This window comes from Hyla sarda, chromosome 2, assembly GCF_029499605.1.
Source record: "Hyla sarda isolate aHylSar1 chromosome 2, aHylSar1.hap1, whole genome shotgun sequence".
Taxonomy (NCBI): Eukaryota; Metazoa; Chordata; class Amphibia; order Anura; family Hylidae; genus Hyla; species Hyla sarda.
In genome coordinates this window covers 202,432,324-202,451,860 of record NC_079190.1, presented here as the reverse complement: position 1 = coordinate 202,451,860, position 19,537 = coordinate 202,432,324, and the positions used below count along the sequence as shown (strand labels likewise).

General features: G+C 40.7%; 1 protein-coding gene across 2 annotated transcripts in view; it reads left to right on the top strand.

Moving 5' to 3' along the window:
* Positions 1 to 19,537, top strand: part of DMD (dystrophin) — a 2,642,350-nt gene that overhangs the window by 651,102 nt on the left and 1,971,711 nt on the right. For both annotated transcript variants that reach the window (XM_056556147.1, XM_056556148.1), the window contains exon 9: positions 2,224 to 2,358. In XM_056556147.1, the coding sequence (XP_056412122.1) occupies positions 2,224 to 2,358 (135 nt within the window). The remainder of the gene's footprint in view (positions 1 to 2,223; positions 2,359 to 19,537) is intronic.

Here is a 19,537-nt window from a genome sequence, read left to right as displayed (position 1 = left end):
AGCCGGATGTTGCAGTTTCGTGGCAGCGCTGTACTCTGGCAATCCTTTAAATGTACTCTGATTATTTGTACCATTTACCTTGCACTATTATATACAGTTTTTTTTTACCTTGTAATGTTATACATTTTTATGTTATATATTTTAATACTTACTGTTTGATGTATGATGTCATCATTGTAGCTCTACCCCTATTGTATTGGCGCCAATTTTTTAACATATATATTCTGGCTGTATCTAAGAACCCTTACATTGATCTGAGGAAGGGGGTGGCTCCCCCAAAATGCGTCATCCCTATCTTTTGTGGTTTTATGCTCTATATAAACCACTCCAGTGCTTTGAATTACTCCTGGTTTGGACTCCATTTCTTACTGGGCAACAGCAGTGCAACTCTAAGGGTTGTTTTTCCTCCACCCTTTTCTACTTGCATCAGGATTGGATCATCTCTTCTCCTAGGACCCTGGGCATAGCAGCTGTTCCTCCTTATATTGGTTACCTGTTTTGTTGGGTTATATGCAAATTTATTATTCACTCCAGGTGAGCAGCCACTACCTAAGGGCCATCCAAGCCCTTCTTTTCACCTTATTCCCTATAGGGTCTAAGTGGTAATACGTGAGGCACCCCCCGTCGGTCTCTCTTTTATTTACAGGTAAATCATTTTTTCGAATATTCCAAGAATGCTGTTTTCTAGTACAATAAACCTTTCTTACACATTTAGAGATGAAAAAATAATCAATTTTAATATAACTTCAGCAAAGCATAAACCATTCCCAGCATTAGGTGAACAGTGAAATGTCATACAAGTACCTATATCTGTCTAACTTCTGTTGCTTGGCATTGCACAGGCTTATGTAGTATTTTTGTCTGATAACATAGAATTGAAAGGATTGTTTTGGCCTTAGGGTAAGATGAGAGTGAGCCCTGCAGAATTTGTTAATGCTATGTAAAGCAATAGGAAGAGAACATATTAAGTAAGGTTAGGGAATTCACAGTGAATTTACAATGCTATTTTCTTCTTTTTTGGCACTATGCAGGGCTATCATGCTACTCTCTTCGTTATTCTGTGATGAGTTAAGTATTTCCATACTTTTTTCAGTGCCAAGATATAAGCCTTTTCCCTAATATGTAAATAAGACTCAAGTGCCAAAGTAGCATTCAACAACACTGCAAGAGCCCAGTGTTAGCCAGTCCATCTTCTCTAATTCACTACTTCCTTGCCCACTTGCATACGCTTTCCCTCTTTGATAGACAGTGGGCAGGGAGGCGGTGAATAACAGGAGGTAGGCTAGATAATCCTGGGCTCTTGCTTTGCTAGGGAATGCCTCCTGGGCACTTTAGACTCCTTTACATATCAACAAAAAGACTTACATATCGGTTTTGGAACAGATTATTGGAATAAAAGAGGTATGCTTGAAATCCTGATGATGAGCCATGACTACCTCTTTTAGTTTCTGATTGGTCTGATTTAAGCATAGATCCATTTAATGTACAGAACATTCAATTTAAACATATAGCAGTCAAATGGTAAAATAATAATTTTTCTGCCACAACATAATTTTTTTTCACAGGATTTTAGCAAGCAAAAAAATAAAGTGCATATACATAAGGTAAGAACTTTAAAGGGGTTGTCCAGCTCCACGTATTGTTTTACAAATGGCTAACGATGCTATAAAATAACAAACAGAATAATAAACACCTTACCAAACACCTGCCAATCCTGTGCCATTGCTTCTGGGGTCCCCTGCTGTTCTCTGATCACCTGGCTCCAGTAATGAAGTGGCTACGATGGGGCCACCAATAATGAGGCACATCATTGGGACCCAGGAAGCACTGGCACCCTAGCGGCAGGGAACTTGTAAGGTGAGTATTACTACTTTTGTTATGTTAAAGCTTTGTAAATCCTTTGCAAAAAAAAAGATGCCCACTAAGTATATTTACTTCAGTCAAGTAAAAGTTTAATCAAGTTCGATTTCCCGCTAAGCCAGCTAAAGGCGATATAAACAATGATGAATTGTGCTTCACATGAAGAGAAGTACATTAATATTGTATACACATTGTGTAACATTCCTTTTTCTTGATGTAAAGAAATCTCTTCATTTTAAAGAATATAATGGATTAGGAGAGATTTGCTGGTGAATCTAGGATTAAAAAACCTACTGTATTAATCTTGGTCTGTATTCATTTACCAATCTGTGTGTGCCTTGTCCTCTCATCTCTTCTTCTTAGATCACTGTCAATGTAGCACAGGGACGTGTGCACACCCCTTCACCTCCTCCCAAACCTCGCTTCAAAAGCTATGCCTACACACAAGCTGCTTATGTCATGTACCCTGACCAAAAAGGGAGGCAGTTCCCTCCACAGGTCTGTTAAAATGTTTTACTTCGTAAAAAATTTTAACGTGCTTCTGCTTGCTGCATGTGATTTGTGTTAGTGAGAAACAGACTGTATAAATGTGATTGTTAAATGTACGTGTTTAAAAGCTTTTACTAATGCTATAAAAAAAAAGCACCACAGTCACTAGATCAATAATTGCACATCTACATTTGCTGCACATTGAGCATTATTTCTAGCTGTTCTTGGATATAAATGTATGCAGCCATTTGAAGATAAAAAAAAATATATAAAAATGCTCAATGACCAAAAACCACAAGCTATGTGATAGAAAAAGTAGCACACAGGTGACCACAGGGAAACCGCATAAGGCTGAAAACGCAGCCGACCGGAGGCTGCGGTTCACCCCGGTCGGCTCATAGACATGCATTAAATACGGTTCCCCTATACGGCTGAGTGCGGGCGCCGCGATTAAGCCCCGCCCCCCTCCTCCCAGCCATATACGGGAACCGTAAGTACAAAACGTAGTGTGAACCCAGCCTTAATAAGAGTGTTGAGTTTTTACTAGTGGGAAATGTTTCAGACTTGCAGGATTCCTCTCTATTTAATATGAGGATTCACAGATTTACAGGTTGGGAAAGTATTCTGACCTGTTTTTTCTTGGTGGAAATTTCCAGCCATTTATTTACAGGATTTTCTGTGAATTCAATAGTATATAAGTCGCGTTATGAGAATATACCCCTTGTCACACCCCTTTTTCAAGTAAATCTGGGCCACTGTATTTATTGTTTGGTTTGTTTATCCAAAGCCATAAATTATGTATTATATATTGGTCACTGACAAAAACACTCAACAGATAAGCTATCCCAAAATGTGAAAGGGTTGTATACTATCTGTTGTAGAATAATGAGCCTGTGTTGTGGATTTGAGACAAGTTCTGTTGGTTAGACACCACCTTTAAACCATGTTACATATTAAAGTGCTGCCTCTTTTATTGGATACATTGGCCAAGATTTATTAATCTACCTGAAACCAAAACTGTCTGTTGTCTCATCACAGCCAATCACAGCTAAGTTTTTTTTAATTATTATTAGAGCTTGTTAAGATATGAAAGCTGAGCTGGGATTGGTTGCTATAGGGAAATGTTTTGTTTCTGGCAGATTAATAAATCTGGAGTAGTGATTTTTTTAAATTAATTAATTAATTAATTTATTTATTTATTTATTTATTGAGGGTTTGGCGTTCAACCCTTTGAAAGCTAAGTTAATTTCCTTTATTGCTTTTTGGGGATGATGAAGAGATATGTTTTTCTGTTTTTGTTATTGTGAGTGACATATGACAAAATAAAAAAGTTAAAACTTTTTGCAGGAATATGAAAGAGAATGCAATGTCACTTTGTAGCAAATACTCAATTCACACATATGAAATAAAACAGTATATTTGTGTGACAGTAGAACATAAGAGTAAATGATTTGAATTAGTGATTATTGATGTGTTTTTCTTTCAGCACAAGTAGAGGAAAACATTATGGAATCCTCTAATACTGAATATAAATATAGAATAAATAGAATAAAAGATGGAATCACCTTGTAATGAGCATTTCTGAAACAAATACCAACAGAAATTTGATTTGTCTGCAGGTCAAAGGGAAAGTGCTTAAGGATCTTACCAAGCTTTGAGAGTTGACTAATTGAAAGAAAACATGTCCTCCACGAACAGTGCTCTGAAAAATTGGAAGGATATATAATCTCCTTCAAGATAGGAATTCAATAAAGCTTGTGGCAAATGTTGGTCATTTTAAGATTGCTATTAGATATGAGCGAACTTACAGTAATTCGATTTGTCACGAACTTCTCTGCCCACCGGAGCACCTAAAAGCTGAACTAATTTATACAGGCTAAAGTCAGCAACCGCCGAGCCGCGACGTTCGTGACGAATCAAATCACTGTAAGTTTGCTCATCTCTAATTGCTGTGTTTCAAATTTGACACAAGGATAAACCTAATAGAAAGGTTAAAAAAGGAAAACATACATGTGGGCCAAGGTAGGTATCAAAGCATCAGGATAGAAGCAATTTATTTAACACCTGGTACTTTAGGACCCAGGGCGTACCTGTACGCCTGTGGGAATTTCGGTCCCCGCCGCGCGCCAGACTGGGATGACTGCTGATATGAATCAGCAGGCATCCCGTGCAAATACCAAGGGGGGTCCTGAGACCCCTCCATGTAGGCAATCGCTGCAAATCACCGTTGAATTCTGGGTCATACGGGTCTCCGGTGACCCGGTGACCATGAAAATAAGGGGGATCGGGAGTGTCCAAGATACCCACGATCCCCCTGAAGGGATAAGAGTGAGGTGGCAGGGGTGCCACCCCTCCTATCCCTGCTATTGGTCGGTCAGAAGCGACCGACCTAGAGCAGATCGGGGACAGGGGGTCGAAAGTTTGGTTCCCCCGTTCTGCCCACCCACAGTAGTGCGGAAGAACAGGGGAACTGTCCTGTGACCTGCGCCGAAGGTCAATTACCATCGGTGGCGGCAACCATCGGCGCTGGCAGCAGTGGGCGGAGATGACGTGCGGCTAGCGGGCGAAGATGACTTGAGTTGCCTAGCAACATCTGGAGGGCTACTATACAGTGGTCTCAAAACTGTATCCCTCCAGATGTTGCAAAACTACAACTCTCAGCATTCCCAGAAAGCTGTTTGCTGTTTGAGCATGCTGGGATTTGTAGTTTTGCAACAGCTGTAGAGCTACAGTTTTGAGATCACTGTGCAGTGATCTCTAAACTATGGCTCTCTAGATCTTACAAAACTACAACTCCCAGCATGCCCACACAGCAGTTTGCTGTCTGGGCATGCTGGGATGTGTAGTTTTGCAACATCTGGAGGGCCACAGTTTGGAGATCACTGAGCAGTGGTTTCTAAACCGTGGCCCTCTAAATCTTGCAAAACTACAACTCCCAGCATGCACGAACAGCAAATGCCTGTCCCGCTATGCTGAGAGTAGTAGTTGTGTACCTCCAGCTGTTGTATAACTACATCTCCTTTGGCAATCAGTACATGCTGCGAGTTGTAGTTTTGCAACAGCTGGAGGCACACTGGTTGGAAAATACTGAGTTAGATAACAGAATTTAACGGATGGTTTTCCAACCAGTGTGCCTCAAGCTGTTGCAAAAGTTCAACTCCCAGCATGCACGGTCTGTCAGTGCATGCTGGGAGTTGTACTTTTGCAACAGCTGGAGGTTTGACCCCCCCCCCCCACCCATTGGAATGTACAGGGTACAGTCACAAGTGACAGGTTTACAGTGAGTTTCCTGCTTCAAGTTTGAGCTGCGGCAAATTTTCCGCCGCAGCGCAAACTCCTAGCGGGAAACTCACCGAAACCCCCGCCAGTGCGAATGTACCCTAAATACCCCACACTACACTAACACAGAATAAAGGGTAAAACACTTCATATACACCCCCTTACACTGCCCCCCCCCCCGATAAAAATGAAAAACGTATCATACGGCAGTGTCTCCAAAATGGAGCCTCCAGCTGTTGCAAAACAACCGGGCTGCCCAGGCATGCTGGGAGTTTAGCAACAGCTGGAGGCACCCTGTTTGGGAATCAGTGGCGTAGAATACCCCTATGTCCACCCCTATGCAATCCCTAATTTAGTCCTCAAATGTGCATGGGGCTCTCTCACTTTGGAGCCCTATCGTATTTCAAGGAAACAGTTTAGAGCCACATATTGGGTATTTCCGTACTCGGGAGAAATTGTGTTACAAATTTTTGGGGGCTTTTTTTCCTTTTACCCCTAATGAAAAGGAAAAGTTGGGGTCTACACCAGCCTGTTAGTGTAAAAATAAAACATTTTACACTAACATGCAGGTGTTGCCCCATACTTTTTATTTTCACAAGAGTTGAAAGGAAAAAAAGACCCCCAAAATGTACGGAAATGCCCCATATGTGGGTGTAAAATGCTCTGCGGGCGCACAACAAGGCTCAGGAGTGACAGGGCACTATGAACATTTGAAGCCTAAATTGGTGATTTGCACAGGGGTGGCTGATTTTACAGCGGTTCTGACTTAAATGCAAAAATGAATACCCTCATATGACTCCATTTTGGAAACTACACCCCTCACAGAACATAACAATGAGTATAGTGAGCCTTAACACCCCACAGGTGTTTGACAAATTTTCATTAAAGTTGGATGGGAAAACGAAAGAATTTTTTTTTAACTAAAATGCTGGTGTTACCCTAAATTTTTCATTTTCACAAATAGGAAAATAGGGGAAAAAAAAGCCTCCCAAAATTTGTAACCCCATTTCTTCTGAGTAGGAACATACCCCATATGTGGATGTAAAGTCCTCTGCGTGCGAACTACAATGCTCAGAAGAGAGGAAGCGCCATTGGGCTTTTGGCAAGAATATTTGTCTGGAATTGAAGGCCACGTGCGTTTACAAAGCCCCCATAGTACCAGAACAATGACCCCCCTCCCTTACATGTAACCCCATTTTGGAAACTATACCCCTCACAGAATGTTATAAAGGGGTACAGTGAGCATTTATGCCCCACAGGCGTCGTACAGATTTTTGGAACAGTGGTCCTTTAAAATGATAAAATCCAATTTTACATTTGCTCAGCCCACTGTTCAAAAGACCTGTCAAACACCAGTAGGGTGTAAATGAGCATTGTAGTGTGCCAGCAGGGCACTTGACAATCACACATGGTGTATTTCCATTACCCCTTTAAAAAATGTAAAATTTGGGGGAAGAAACAGCATTTTAGTGAAAAAAAAATTCATTTACAAATTCGACTTTAAAGAAAAGTCGTCAAACACCTGTGGGGTATTAAGGCTCACTGTACCCCTTGTTACGTTCCTTTAGGGGTGTACCTTCCAAAATAATATGCCATGTGGGGAATGTTTTGCTTTTCTGGCTCCACAGGGGCTTCCTAAATGTGACATGCCCCCCAAAACCCATTTCAGCAAAATTTGCTTTCCAAAAGCCAAATGTGACTACTCTTCTGAGCATTGTAGTACGCCCGCAAGGCACTTAACGTCTACACATGGGGTATTTCTTTACTCAAAAGAGATGGGGTTACAAATTTTGGGGGACATTTTCCCCTATTACCCCTTGTAAAAATGTAAAATTTGGGGGAAAAACTGCATTTCAGTGAAAAAAAAAAACATTTGCACATCCTACTTTAACGAAAAGTCGTCAAACACCTCCCACAGGTGTTTGACGACTTTTCGTCAAAGTAGGATGTGCAAATGTTTGTTTTTTTCACTGAAATGCAGTTTTTCCCCCAAATTTTACATTTTTACAAGGGGTAATGGGGGAAAATGTCCCCCAAAATTTGTAAACCCATCTCTTTTGAGTAAAGAAATACCCCATGTGTAGACGTTAAGTGCCTTGCGGGCGTACTACAATGCTCAGAAGAGTAGACACATTTGGCTTTTGGAAAGCAAAGAAGGGAAGGGAAGGAGCCATAATGAAGGGAAGGGAAGGAGCCATAATGGGATTTTGGAGAGGGACTTTTTCTGAAATGGTTTTTTGGGGGCATGTCACATTTAGGAAGCCCCTATAGTGCCAGAACAGCAAAAAAAAAAACACATGGCATACTATTCTGGAAACTACAAACCTCAGGAAATGTAACAAGGTGAGCCTTAACACCCCACGTGTTAAGGCTCACCTTGTTACATTCCCTGAGGTTTGTAGTTTCCAAAATAGTATGCCATGTGTTTTTTTTTTGCTGTTCTGGCACCATAGGGGCTTCCTAAATGTGACATGCCCCCCAAAAACCATTTCAGAAAAAGTCCCTCTCCAAAATCCCATTATGGCTCCTTCCCTTGTGAGCCCTCTAGTGCACCCACAGAGCACTTGACATACACATATGAGATATTTCCTTACTTGTGAGAAAATGAGTTACAAATTTTAGTGTGATTTCTCTCCTTTTACCCCTTGTAATAATTCAAAAACTGGGTCTACAAGAAAATGCAAGTGTAAAAAATGAAGATTTCATCATATTTTCAAATTTGTCACCAATAAATTATACAAGTTTCGACAAAATTTTACCACTAACATAAAGAAGAATATGTCATGAAAAAATAATCTCAGAATCTGAATGAAAAGTAAAAGCATCTAAGAGTTATTAATGCTTAAAGTGACAGTGGTCAGATGTGCAAAAAATGGCTGTGTCCTGAAGGGGTTAACATAGAAAAGGCATAGCAAAATAATTAAAAAAATAAATGGGTGGAGTCAATGTGTGTGACAGAACTGTAACAAAACTGCTGAAAACAACAGGTTAGAGAGGACTAAAGAAAAGCAATCATGGAGTGTGAATTTTTGGATGAGTGATATTTAGTGATAAATTAGGTTGGGTTCATATATGTCCAGCATTCGGAATAGGCGAACTTAGCCTAGATCTCAATGCAACTGATGCCACAACTGAGGACAAGTTGTCATCAGTTGTATGGTATGGCATCTGGCGGCCATTGCTTCTGCACAGCGGACAGAGGAAAACAGCAAACTGCGTTCCCCTGTCTGGTGCCCTTCGTCGTGTCCAACCAAATGAATGGGATCAGTTCTAGCATCAGTTTTTCTCCGTTGCATGCCGGAGGGAAACTATGTCAGACACCTGATATATGTGAACCAAGCCTTACCAAGCTGTATTGGCAAAGAGGATGACATACAAAATGTATGATATGAGCTTACATGTCAAGAAAAGCACCAAGAGAGTTGTCAGTCATGGCAATAGTAATATAACAAATGTACACATAAATTTAAGCCACTTTTTTTTTTCATTTATAGAACGTAGATCTAGTGTGGAAGTAATTTTTCAGTATAATAATGCATTGTGCCACTGAAAAAAAAAAAGGCTTTATCCTGCAAAGCTGACGTCACCGCTGTAGGTTCCTTACTCGGTCCGGCTCCATGCAGGCTTGAGGATGCTGCACCGGTGACATCAGTGTGTTCCTGGAGCACCATTCGTGTATCAATCTTGCCCCTGCCATCCAATTAAAAGCATAATGGATGCATGGGGAAGACCTTTTCTGGTTTTGTTTCTTTCATATAGCTTTTTGCTTAAAATATTTAAATGTGGATATTTTAAAAGAGCTAAATGAAAAATTCATATTTTCTCTGTGAAACATGAAAGTATTTATTTATTATTTTTTTTGTTATTATTCCTTTTTTTTTTTTTTTTTACAAGAAACTGGTATAAAAAATATATATGTAATACGGAAAAGTGATTGTTGCTCCTCAGCCGCAAAGAGTTAACATACAAACAAATGGCACTGTAGAACCATAATGACAGGTTAATTGCTTCACAGTGGTATATGACTTAATAGAGAAACAACATAAGTGGGAAGGATAATTAGTCTGTGTACAGGCGAAACAAAAATATAAGATAACACTGAACTAGGGATTACTAAGTATACTACAAGAGTTTCATTATGTACTGATATTCTTAAAATAATATATTGTTATTTTGAGTTTTGAGAGTTGAGTAATAAAACTTATGTTTAGGTAAATTTGTCGCATTGTAAAATGCTGAAACAGTATAAGCTTTTTTTTAAATGTACTGTAATAATGGGAGTATTGAGTTTCTAGATATAACTTAAATACGCATACAGGAAAACCTGTAAAATTGCACAAAAAGTGGGTCCTCTAGAGGGGTAGTCTTCTCAAAGAATGCAGAATAAATGAGGAACTGAAAATCAGTCACAGAAATCTGGTCTCAGTAAAATGGTGGTCTTCTCAATGCAGTGGTTTATTTGGAGATATTTAATTATATAAATGTACAGCATTCCAAATTCCCTACATCAAGGGAAACTCTGCCTCTGGACATCTTATATTAGAAGTCTGATCGCAGGGGGTCTGGCTGCTGGGACCCCCTGCAGTCTCCGGGCGGCATCCTGGAATTCTGAACATTTTTGTTTAAAACACTGTGTTTGGCCAGCTGTGGTTATGACGTCATGCCATGCACCCTCCATTTATTTCTATGGGAGGCGGCGTGATGAATGACCACAGTCGTCACGCCCCCTCCCATAGACATGAATGGAGGGGTGGTTTTCTCCTGTGTGTCTGTGAATTCTATATCGACAGTATATTACGCAATATAAAGAGACTTGCATGCCGCCAATAATTTTGGTGGCAGCTACATGTGCATCTCCTTTCTGACCACTGATGGCATCTGTAGCTAAAACTCAAAATCCACAGTGTATTGATAGGCTCCACTCCTAACCTAGTACAATGCTCTGTGGTCTGATGTATTGATGTATGCTTAAACCGCCATAAAGTAAAGATAGTGTAAGAATTCATTCAGTGGCAAATTTTGGACCTTAACACTTAAGGAAAACAGTCAGCAAAGTCACCTGCACTAACCAGTGGCACTGGTACCACTGGTTAGTGCGGATGACTTTGCTGACAGTTTTCCTTTAAATGGGTACTGTCAGGGTTGGCTAGCACTCCTCTGTGCTCTCTCCTGTCTGATAGGACTCCTATGTGCTCTCTCCTGTCTGATAGCACTCTTCTGTACTCTCTCCTGTCTGACAGGACTCCTCTGTGCTCTCTCCTGTCTGATAGCACTCCTCTGTGCTCTCTCCTGTCTGATAGGACTCCTCTGTGCTCTCTCCTGTCTGATAGCACTCCTCTCTGCTCTCTCCTGTCTGATAGTACTCCTCTGTGCTCTCTCCTGTATGATAGGACTCCTCTGTGCTCTCTCCTGTTTGATATCACTCCTCTGTGCTCTCTCCTGTCTGATAGGACTCCTATGTGCTCTCTTGTGTCTGATAGCACTCATCTGTGCTCTCTCCTGTCTGATAGCATCCCTCTGTGCTTTCTCCTGTCTGATAGGCCTCCTATGTGCTCTCTCCTGTCTGATAGCACTCCTCTGTGCTCTCTCCTGTCTGATAGTATTCCTCTGTGCTCTCTCCTGCCTGATAGGACTCCTATGTGCTCTCTCCTGTCTGATAGTACACCTCTGTGCTCTCTCTTGTCTCATAGGACTCTTCTGTGCTCTCTCCTGTCTCATAGGACTCCTCTGTGCTCTCTCCTGTCTGATAGGACTCCTCTGTACTCCTCTGTGCTCTATCCTGTCTGATAGTAGTCCTCTGTACCCTCTCCTGTCTGATAGTACTCCTTTGTGCTCTTTCCTGTGTGATAGGACTCCTCTGTGTTCTCTCCTGTCTGATAGAACTCCTATGTGCTCTCCCCTGTCCAATCAGAGAAATGATAGCTCAGGAAGGGCTTATACTTCTCCTTCTCATGTATCAACTTCTGGCTTTGGCTCAAAAACTGCAGTGGCAGTTTTCACCAAATAACTGCCAAGTGAAAAAGCAGCCTAGGTGTACGTTCACACGTACAGGTTCTGCTGCATATTTTTGTTGCATATTTTATGCAGCTGATTTTGCAACCCATTGAAGTTAAAGTGTAGCACAATCAGCTGCACAAAATATGCAGCATATTCTGTACGTTATGAACGTACCCTAAAGGAGAAAAAGAACACATGAACATGCTGTTTATTGAATGAAGAGCAAGATTTAAATCTCAAACAACACCTTTGTTCAGATTTATACATTTTTTTTTAGATGTTAGATATTGAAAAGGTACTTAGCTAATTTCCAATCAATCTACAGTACATTATTGATATTTCTTATTTTAAACATACATAGCTGCTAATTAGATTAATGCATGTCATAATGGCTGGACAGTTTCCCCATATACTTTAACCCCTTAAGGACCCGGGGTTTTTCCATTTTTGCATTTTCATTTTTTTCCTCCTTACCTTTAAAAAATCGTAACTCTTTCAATTTTGCACCTAAAAATCCATATGATGGCTTATTTTTTGCGCCACCAATTCTACTTTGTAATGACGTCAGTCATTTTACCCAAATATCTACGGCGAAACGGGAAAAAAAACTTTATTCTGTAGGTCCATACAATTAAAATGATACCCTACTTATATAGGTTTGATTTTGTCGTACTTCTATAAAAAATCATAACTACATGAAGAAAAATTTATACGTTTAAAATTGTGATATTCTGACCCCTATAACTTTTTTATTTTTCTGCGTATGGGGCGGTATGAGGGCTCATTTTTTGCGCCATGATCTGAAGTTTTTAGCGGTACCTTTTTTGCATTGATAGGACTTATTGATATAAAAAGTGACCCAAAATGTACTATTTTGGACTTTGGAATTTTTTTGCGAGTTCGCCATTGACCGTGCGGTTTAATTAACGATATATTTTTATAATTCGGACATTTCCGCACGCGGCGATAACATATATGTTTATTTTTATTTATACAGTTTTTTAATGGGAAAAGGGGGGTGATTCAAACTTTTAATAGGGGAGGTGTTAAATGATCTTTATTCACTTTTTTCCCCCCACTTTTTTTGCAGTGTTATAGCTCCCATAGGGACTAATAACACTGCACACACTGATCTTTTACATTGATCAGCGGTTTCTCATAAGAAACCACTGATCGATGATTCTGCCGCTTGACTGCTCATGCCTGGATCTCAGGCACTTAGCAGTCATTCGGCGATTGGACAGTAAGGAGGCAGGTAGGAATCCTCCAGCTGTCTTGTAAGCTGTTCGGGATGCCGCAATTTCGCCGTGGCTATCCCGAACAGCTCCCTGAGCTAACCGGCATGCTTTCACTTTCACTTTAGACACAGCGTTCAACTTTGAATGCTGCGTCTAAAGGGTTAATAGCACGCGGCAGCGCGCTATTAGCCACGGGTCCCGGCCGTTGTTAGAGGCCGTGGCCCCGCAATATAGATCGGGAGCGGACTCATGACATACGTGTACGTCACGGGTCCTTAACCCCTTAAGGACGCAGGACGTAAATATACGTCCTGGTGAGGTGGTACTTAACGCACCAGGACATACATTTACGTCCTATGCATAACTGCGGGCATCAGAGCGATGCCCGTGTCCTGCGCAGCTGATCCCGGCTGCTCATCGCAGCCAGGGACCCGCCGGCAATGGCCGACGCCCGCGATCTCGCGGGCGTCCGCCATTAACCCCTCAGGGGCCGGGATCAATACAGATCCCGGCATCTGCGGCAGTGCGCGATTTCAATGAATGATCGGATCGCCCGCAGCGCTGCTGCGGGGATCCGATCATTCATAACGCCGCACGGAGGTCCCCTCTCCTTCCTCTGTCCGGCTCCCGGCGTCTCCTGCTCTGGTCTGTGATCAAGCAGACCAGAGCAGAAGATCACCGAAAACACTGATATGTTCTAGGTCCTATACATAGAACAGATCAGTATTAGCAATCATGGTATTGCTATGAATAGTCCCCTATGGGGACTATTCAAGTGTAAAAAAAAATGTAAAAAAATGTAAAAGTAAAAGTAAAAAAAAGTGAAAAATCCCCTCCCCCAATAAAAAAAGTAAAACGTACGTTTTTTCCTATTTTCCCCCCAAAAAGCGTAAAAATTTTTTTTTATAGACATATTTGGTATCGCCGCGTGCGTAAATGTCCGAACTTTTAAAATAAAATGTTAATGATCCCGTACGGTGAACGGCGTGAACGAAAAAAAAAAGTCCAAAATTCCTACTTTTTTAATACATTTTATTTAAAAAAAAATATAAAAAATGTATTAAAAGTTTTTTATATGCAAATGTGGTATAAAAAAAAGTACAGATCATGGCGCAAAAAATTAGCCCCTATACCACCGCTTATACGGAAAAATAAAAAGGTTAGAGGTCATCAAAATAAAGGGATTATAAACGTAATAATTTGGTTAAAAAGTTTGTGTTTTTTTTTAAGCGCAACAATAATATAAAAGTATGAAATAATGGGTATCATTTTAATCTTATTGACCCTCAGAATAAAAAACACACGTCATTTTTACCATAAATTGTACGGCGTGAAAACGAAACCTTCCAAAATTAGCAAAATTGCGTTTTTCGTTTTAATTTCCCCACAAAAATAGTGTTTTTTGGTTGCGCCATACATTTTATGATATAATGAGTTATGTCATTACAAAGGACAACTGGTCGCGCAAAAAACAAGCCCTCATACTAGTTTGTGGATGAAAATATAAAAGAGTTATGATTTTTAGAAGGTGAGGAGGAAAAAATGAAAACGTAAAAATTAAGTCCTTAAGGGGTTAAAAGGTTAAAGAGGTACTCCGGTGAAAAACTTTTTTTTTTTTTAAATCAACTGGTACCAGAAAGTTACACAGATTTGTAAATTACTTCTTTAAAAAATCTTAATCCTTCCTGTACTTATTAGCTGCTGAATACTACATCAGAAATTATTTTCTTTTTGAAACACAGAGCTGTCTGCTGACATCATGAGCACAGTGCTCTCTGCTGACATCTCTGTCTATTTTAGGAACTGTCCAGAACAGCATATGTTTGCTATGGGGATTTCCTTTTACTCTGGACAGTTCCTAAAATGGACAGAGATATCACCAGAGAGCACTGTGCTCATGATGTCAGCAGACAGTTCTGTGTTTCAAACAGAAAATAATTTCCACAGTAGTATTCAGCAGCTAATAAGTACAGGAAGAATTACGATTTTTTAATAGAAGTAATTTACAAATCTGTTTAACTTTCTGGCACCAGTTGATTTAAAAAAAAAAAGTTTTTCACCGGAGTACCCCTTTAAGTTCTTGCCAGCTATAGAAAAAAGAGCCACCAATTCTATTATTTTGCTTATTTTTAATATATATTTATTGCTGTATCTTATTTTATCTAGCCGTACAACAGAGTGCTACATTTTCAGTACAGCCAAGGATAATCAGCCCATCTAAACATACACTATTTGAAAAGCCTCCAGGGCTATCTGAAGTAATCCATTTTCTCATAAAAATAACATATGACAGATAAAATCTGAATCTATCTTCTTCCATATATTTTTCCTTAGTGGGATGTTTGATTGGAGATATCTAAAACATCACTGTTATAATGAAAACTGCAGTGAAAAGGAAAATTGGAGTAAGAAGGACACAAATATAAAGTTCACAACATTAACACCCTTTTCTCAGCTGCTGTTTTTAGATTCTGACACTTGTTTTAAGGTGCCAGTACATGATTCTGTGCCAGACAATTAAAGGGCTTATCCAGCTGTTAAAAACATATACCCTATCCACAGGACAAGGGCCTAACTTTCCTCTCTACCCCCCCCCCCCATCTTTTAAGACACACTAATCTTAACCATGATGACCCACTCACAGACCGTAGTGGGGACTATTGTGGCCTTTCATTGGCTAAGTGGGCCATCACTTCTGAGACAGGCTTGGAACGTGGAGACAAGAGAGTTTAGCAGGGAGAGTCAGGGCCCTTTCTGGATAACCCCTTTAAGCTAGCTGAGACCCAAAAAAAAGAGCAAGAAGAGACAAGGCCTTATACAAATAATAGCATGGAAAAATTTCTGATTAATTAGTCAGGTCATAAAATTGCAAGGTTAACAATTTCTGTAAAAAGACAAAATATTTCTGATGATACAAAAATGTAACAAAATATTTCAGGGTACATTTTTTTTAAATCAACTGGTGCCAGAAAGTTAAACAGATTTGAAAATGACATCTATTAAAAAAATCTTTACCCTTCCAGTACTTTTTAGCAGCTGTATGCTACAGAGGAAATTCTTTTCTTTTTGAATTTCTTTTTTGTCTTGTCCAGAGTGCTCTCTGCTGACACCTCTGACCGTGTCAGGAACTTTCCAGAGCAGTATAGATTTGTAATGGGGATTTTCTTCTGCTCTGGACAACTACTTTTACGGGCATCAAGTGTCAGCAGAGAGCACTGTGTACAAGACAAAAAAGAAATTAATTCAAAAAGAAAATAATTTCCTCAGCTGCTAAAAAGTACTGGAAGGGTAAAGATTTTTTTTTATAGAAGTCATTTACAAATCTGTTTAATTTTCTGGCACAAGTTTATTTAAAAAAAAATGTTTTGCAACGGAGTACCCCTTTAAAAACTAACCTGCATCCTGCTGGAACTGTAAATTGGCAAACTACCGCATACTCACCCAGCTTAGCCCACCTTGAATATTCTGTTCTGCCCTGGTGCCTTTTTTAAACTTACCCTGATTACTTACCTTCTCCCTGCTTGACCAAGATAGTATAGGTTAGCTGACTATTTTACAGCCCTACCAGACTGCAGCATTGTTTTTAAATAAAGTACCCCTTAAGTACACTTATCCTACTATTTTAAAAAATGAGTGGCCAGCGGTGACCAATAGAGATGAGCGAATTTTTGAAAAATACGATTAGGCCAATTCAACCAAAAAAATGTGGTTCGGTCCGAATTTATTTGTGGCGAATCTGTATTAAAAAAGGCTGTTTCTGGTCTACAGAGAGCCTCAATAGGGGTGTAGAGCACTTTGCCTTGTTGTAACACGCATAGGGTGTGTGCTGGGTTAGTGAAATAATACTATTATTCAGTATGACATGCAGATTAGAGGTGTCGCTATTAGAATCACTGTCGCAGAGAGGCACAAGGACAGAACTAGGAGGTGGCATCAGTATGAGGAGACCATAGAGTGGCTGAATGACACAGCGTGGAGGTTGCGGCAGCATGAGGAGACCATATAGTGGCTGCATGACTCAGCCTGGAGGTGATAACATCCTGACGAGACCATAGGGCCTCACAATTGAAAAGATTAAATATATTTTTTTATATTTAAATTGAAGATTTCCAATAACTGAACCTAAAACGTTTTATTTAATGTGCCATCAGCATGATGAGACCACATGGCAGTACAGTGACACAGCCTAGAGGTGGCGGAAGCATGAGGAGACCATATAGTGGCTGAATGACAGCCTGGAGTTGGCGGCAGCATGAGGAGACTATATAGTGGCTGAATGACACAGCCTGGATTTGGCGGCAGCTTGAGAAGACAATATAGCGGCTGAATGACAGCCTGATGTTGGTGGCAGCATGAGGATACCATATAATGGCTGAATGACACAGCCTGGAGGTGGCAGAATCATGAGGAGCCCATATAGTTGCAGCATGAGACAGCCTGGAGGAGGCAGCAGCATGAGGAGAACATATGGTGGCAGAATAAGACAGCCTGGAGGTGGCATCAGCAGCATCAGGAGTCCTGAAAGTGACCCGGTGACATAGTGGGGCGGTCGGTGGTAATACCAGAACCCAGTGAGGTGGGTGAAAAAAGGAAAACTTATCATCAGATGTGTGGCATCAGGCGGGTGGCAGGATCAGAATAGTAGTTGAGGCACGTAGGCAGAAGAAAATGGTCTCTTTTGTAAAAGTGTTAGTGTGCACAAGTAAATATTGAGCATATACATTACGTAAAACGTAACTTTTAATAATATTCTTAGGATAAAAATATATGTACCCAATTTTTTTTTGATTCAAACAATAGGAAAGGTGTGCAAAATACACCATGTGCCACCTACACCACCAAGTATTGATGTGATGAAAAAGACCTCTAAAAGGTGGAAGGGAACAACGTATGGTTCATTGTAACCGGTGGGGGTAAAAACTTTCCCTGTAAGGCCATACTCTCGGATTATTTATTCCCTTCTTGGCAAGTGTTACTCGCCCTAAAAAGGGCGGCCCCACACAGGAACCTCTCCCTATTTCCACCTGCAAACACTGCAATTTCACAGGGTTTTTAGGTGGAAAATGGGAGAGCTTCCTGTGTGGGGCCACCCTTTTTAAGACGAGTAACACTTCCCTCAAAAAGGTGTAAGGGAACAACGTATTGTTCATTGTATCAGGTGGGGGTAAAAAATTATCCTGTAAAGCCCTACTCTCGCCCTATTAATCCCCTTCTTGGCAAGTGTTACTTGCACTAAAAAGGGTGGCCCCATACAGGGAACTCTCCCTATTTCCACCTAAAAAACATGTGAAATGGCAGTGTTTGTAGGTGGAAATAGGGAGAGGTTCCTGTGTGGGGCCGCCCATTTTAGGGCCAGTAACACTTGCCAAGAAGGGAATTAATAATGCCCGAGTAGGGCCTTACAGGGGAAGTTTTTACCCCCACCGGTTACAATGGACCATACTTTGAGGTCTTTTAGAGGTCTTTGCATCACATCAATACTTGGTGGTGTAGGTGGCACATGGTGTTTTCTGCACACCTTTCCTTTTGTTTGATAAAAAAAAAATGGGTACATATATTTTATCCTAAGAAAAGTAAAGTTTTAGCTAATGCATAATCTCAATACTTACTTGTAGTCTGATGCCGAGGAATCTCTGTAACTGGGGAGCAGAATCTTAAATACGTTTGGAACTATCCATATTTGTGAAGTGTTGGTGAAGTGTGGAACCATGGTCAATCTACTCTGATGCATCAGGAATTGGTGGGTGGAGTTCCTATATGATCCATGCCTGATTCATCTTCACAAAGGTCAGTTTCTCCACATTTTTTGTGGACAGACGAGTACTCCTTGGGGTTACTATCGCCCCCGCCGCACTAAACACCCACTCTGATGGCACACTACTGGCCCGGCAGGACAGCTTTTCCAGGGCAAACTCTGCTAGTTGCTGCCACAAATCAAGTTTGGCTGCCCAGAAGGCCAGCAGATCTAAGTTTCTTTCCCATTGTTTAGATGTCGTGCAGATGGGGGGAACACTTCAGGAACCACTTGACAACCAGATTGAACACGTGTGCCATGCAGGGCGCATATCTCAGGCTGCCTTGTCGCAGAGCAGACAAGGGCCCTTATTTTCTAAGAGTGGAGTGTAGATTTCTTTGTGGGTTTTAATTCCCTACAATTTATTTTCCACGGTATTTACTAAGATTTCCCTACAGTTTCCACTTTCCCTCCACTTAGCTTTTTTTACACATGCTCTGACCTGTAGGGTTTTCCTCAGCAGAAATCCACCACATTTTCTGTGGAAACTTTAGTAAATATGTTGGGATTTTGTGAAAATGTCGGGGACACGCCCCTTTTCTGTGACCATGCCCCCTTTTCCCGACGGCCACGCCCCTTGTTTGGGTTTTCTTAGCAAAATGGAGAGTTAGTTGGGTTTTTTCCATTTCAGGCGCAATTTCAGGCGCAAATTCAGGCGCAGACAGAATTTCAGGCACAAATTCTGGCGCAGACAGAATTTCAGGCGCAATGCACCCGAAAATGGCGGACGTCCTGACAAAACATGTCGGGTTTGCAATAGTAAATGAGGGCCAAGATGTTCTTCCCATTGTCGGTCACCATGGTTCCCATTTCCAGTTTTTGTGTAGTAAGCCATGATAAAATTTCTTGATGAATGACTTTTAGCAGTTCCTCCCCTGTG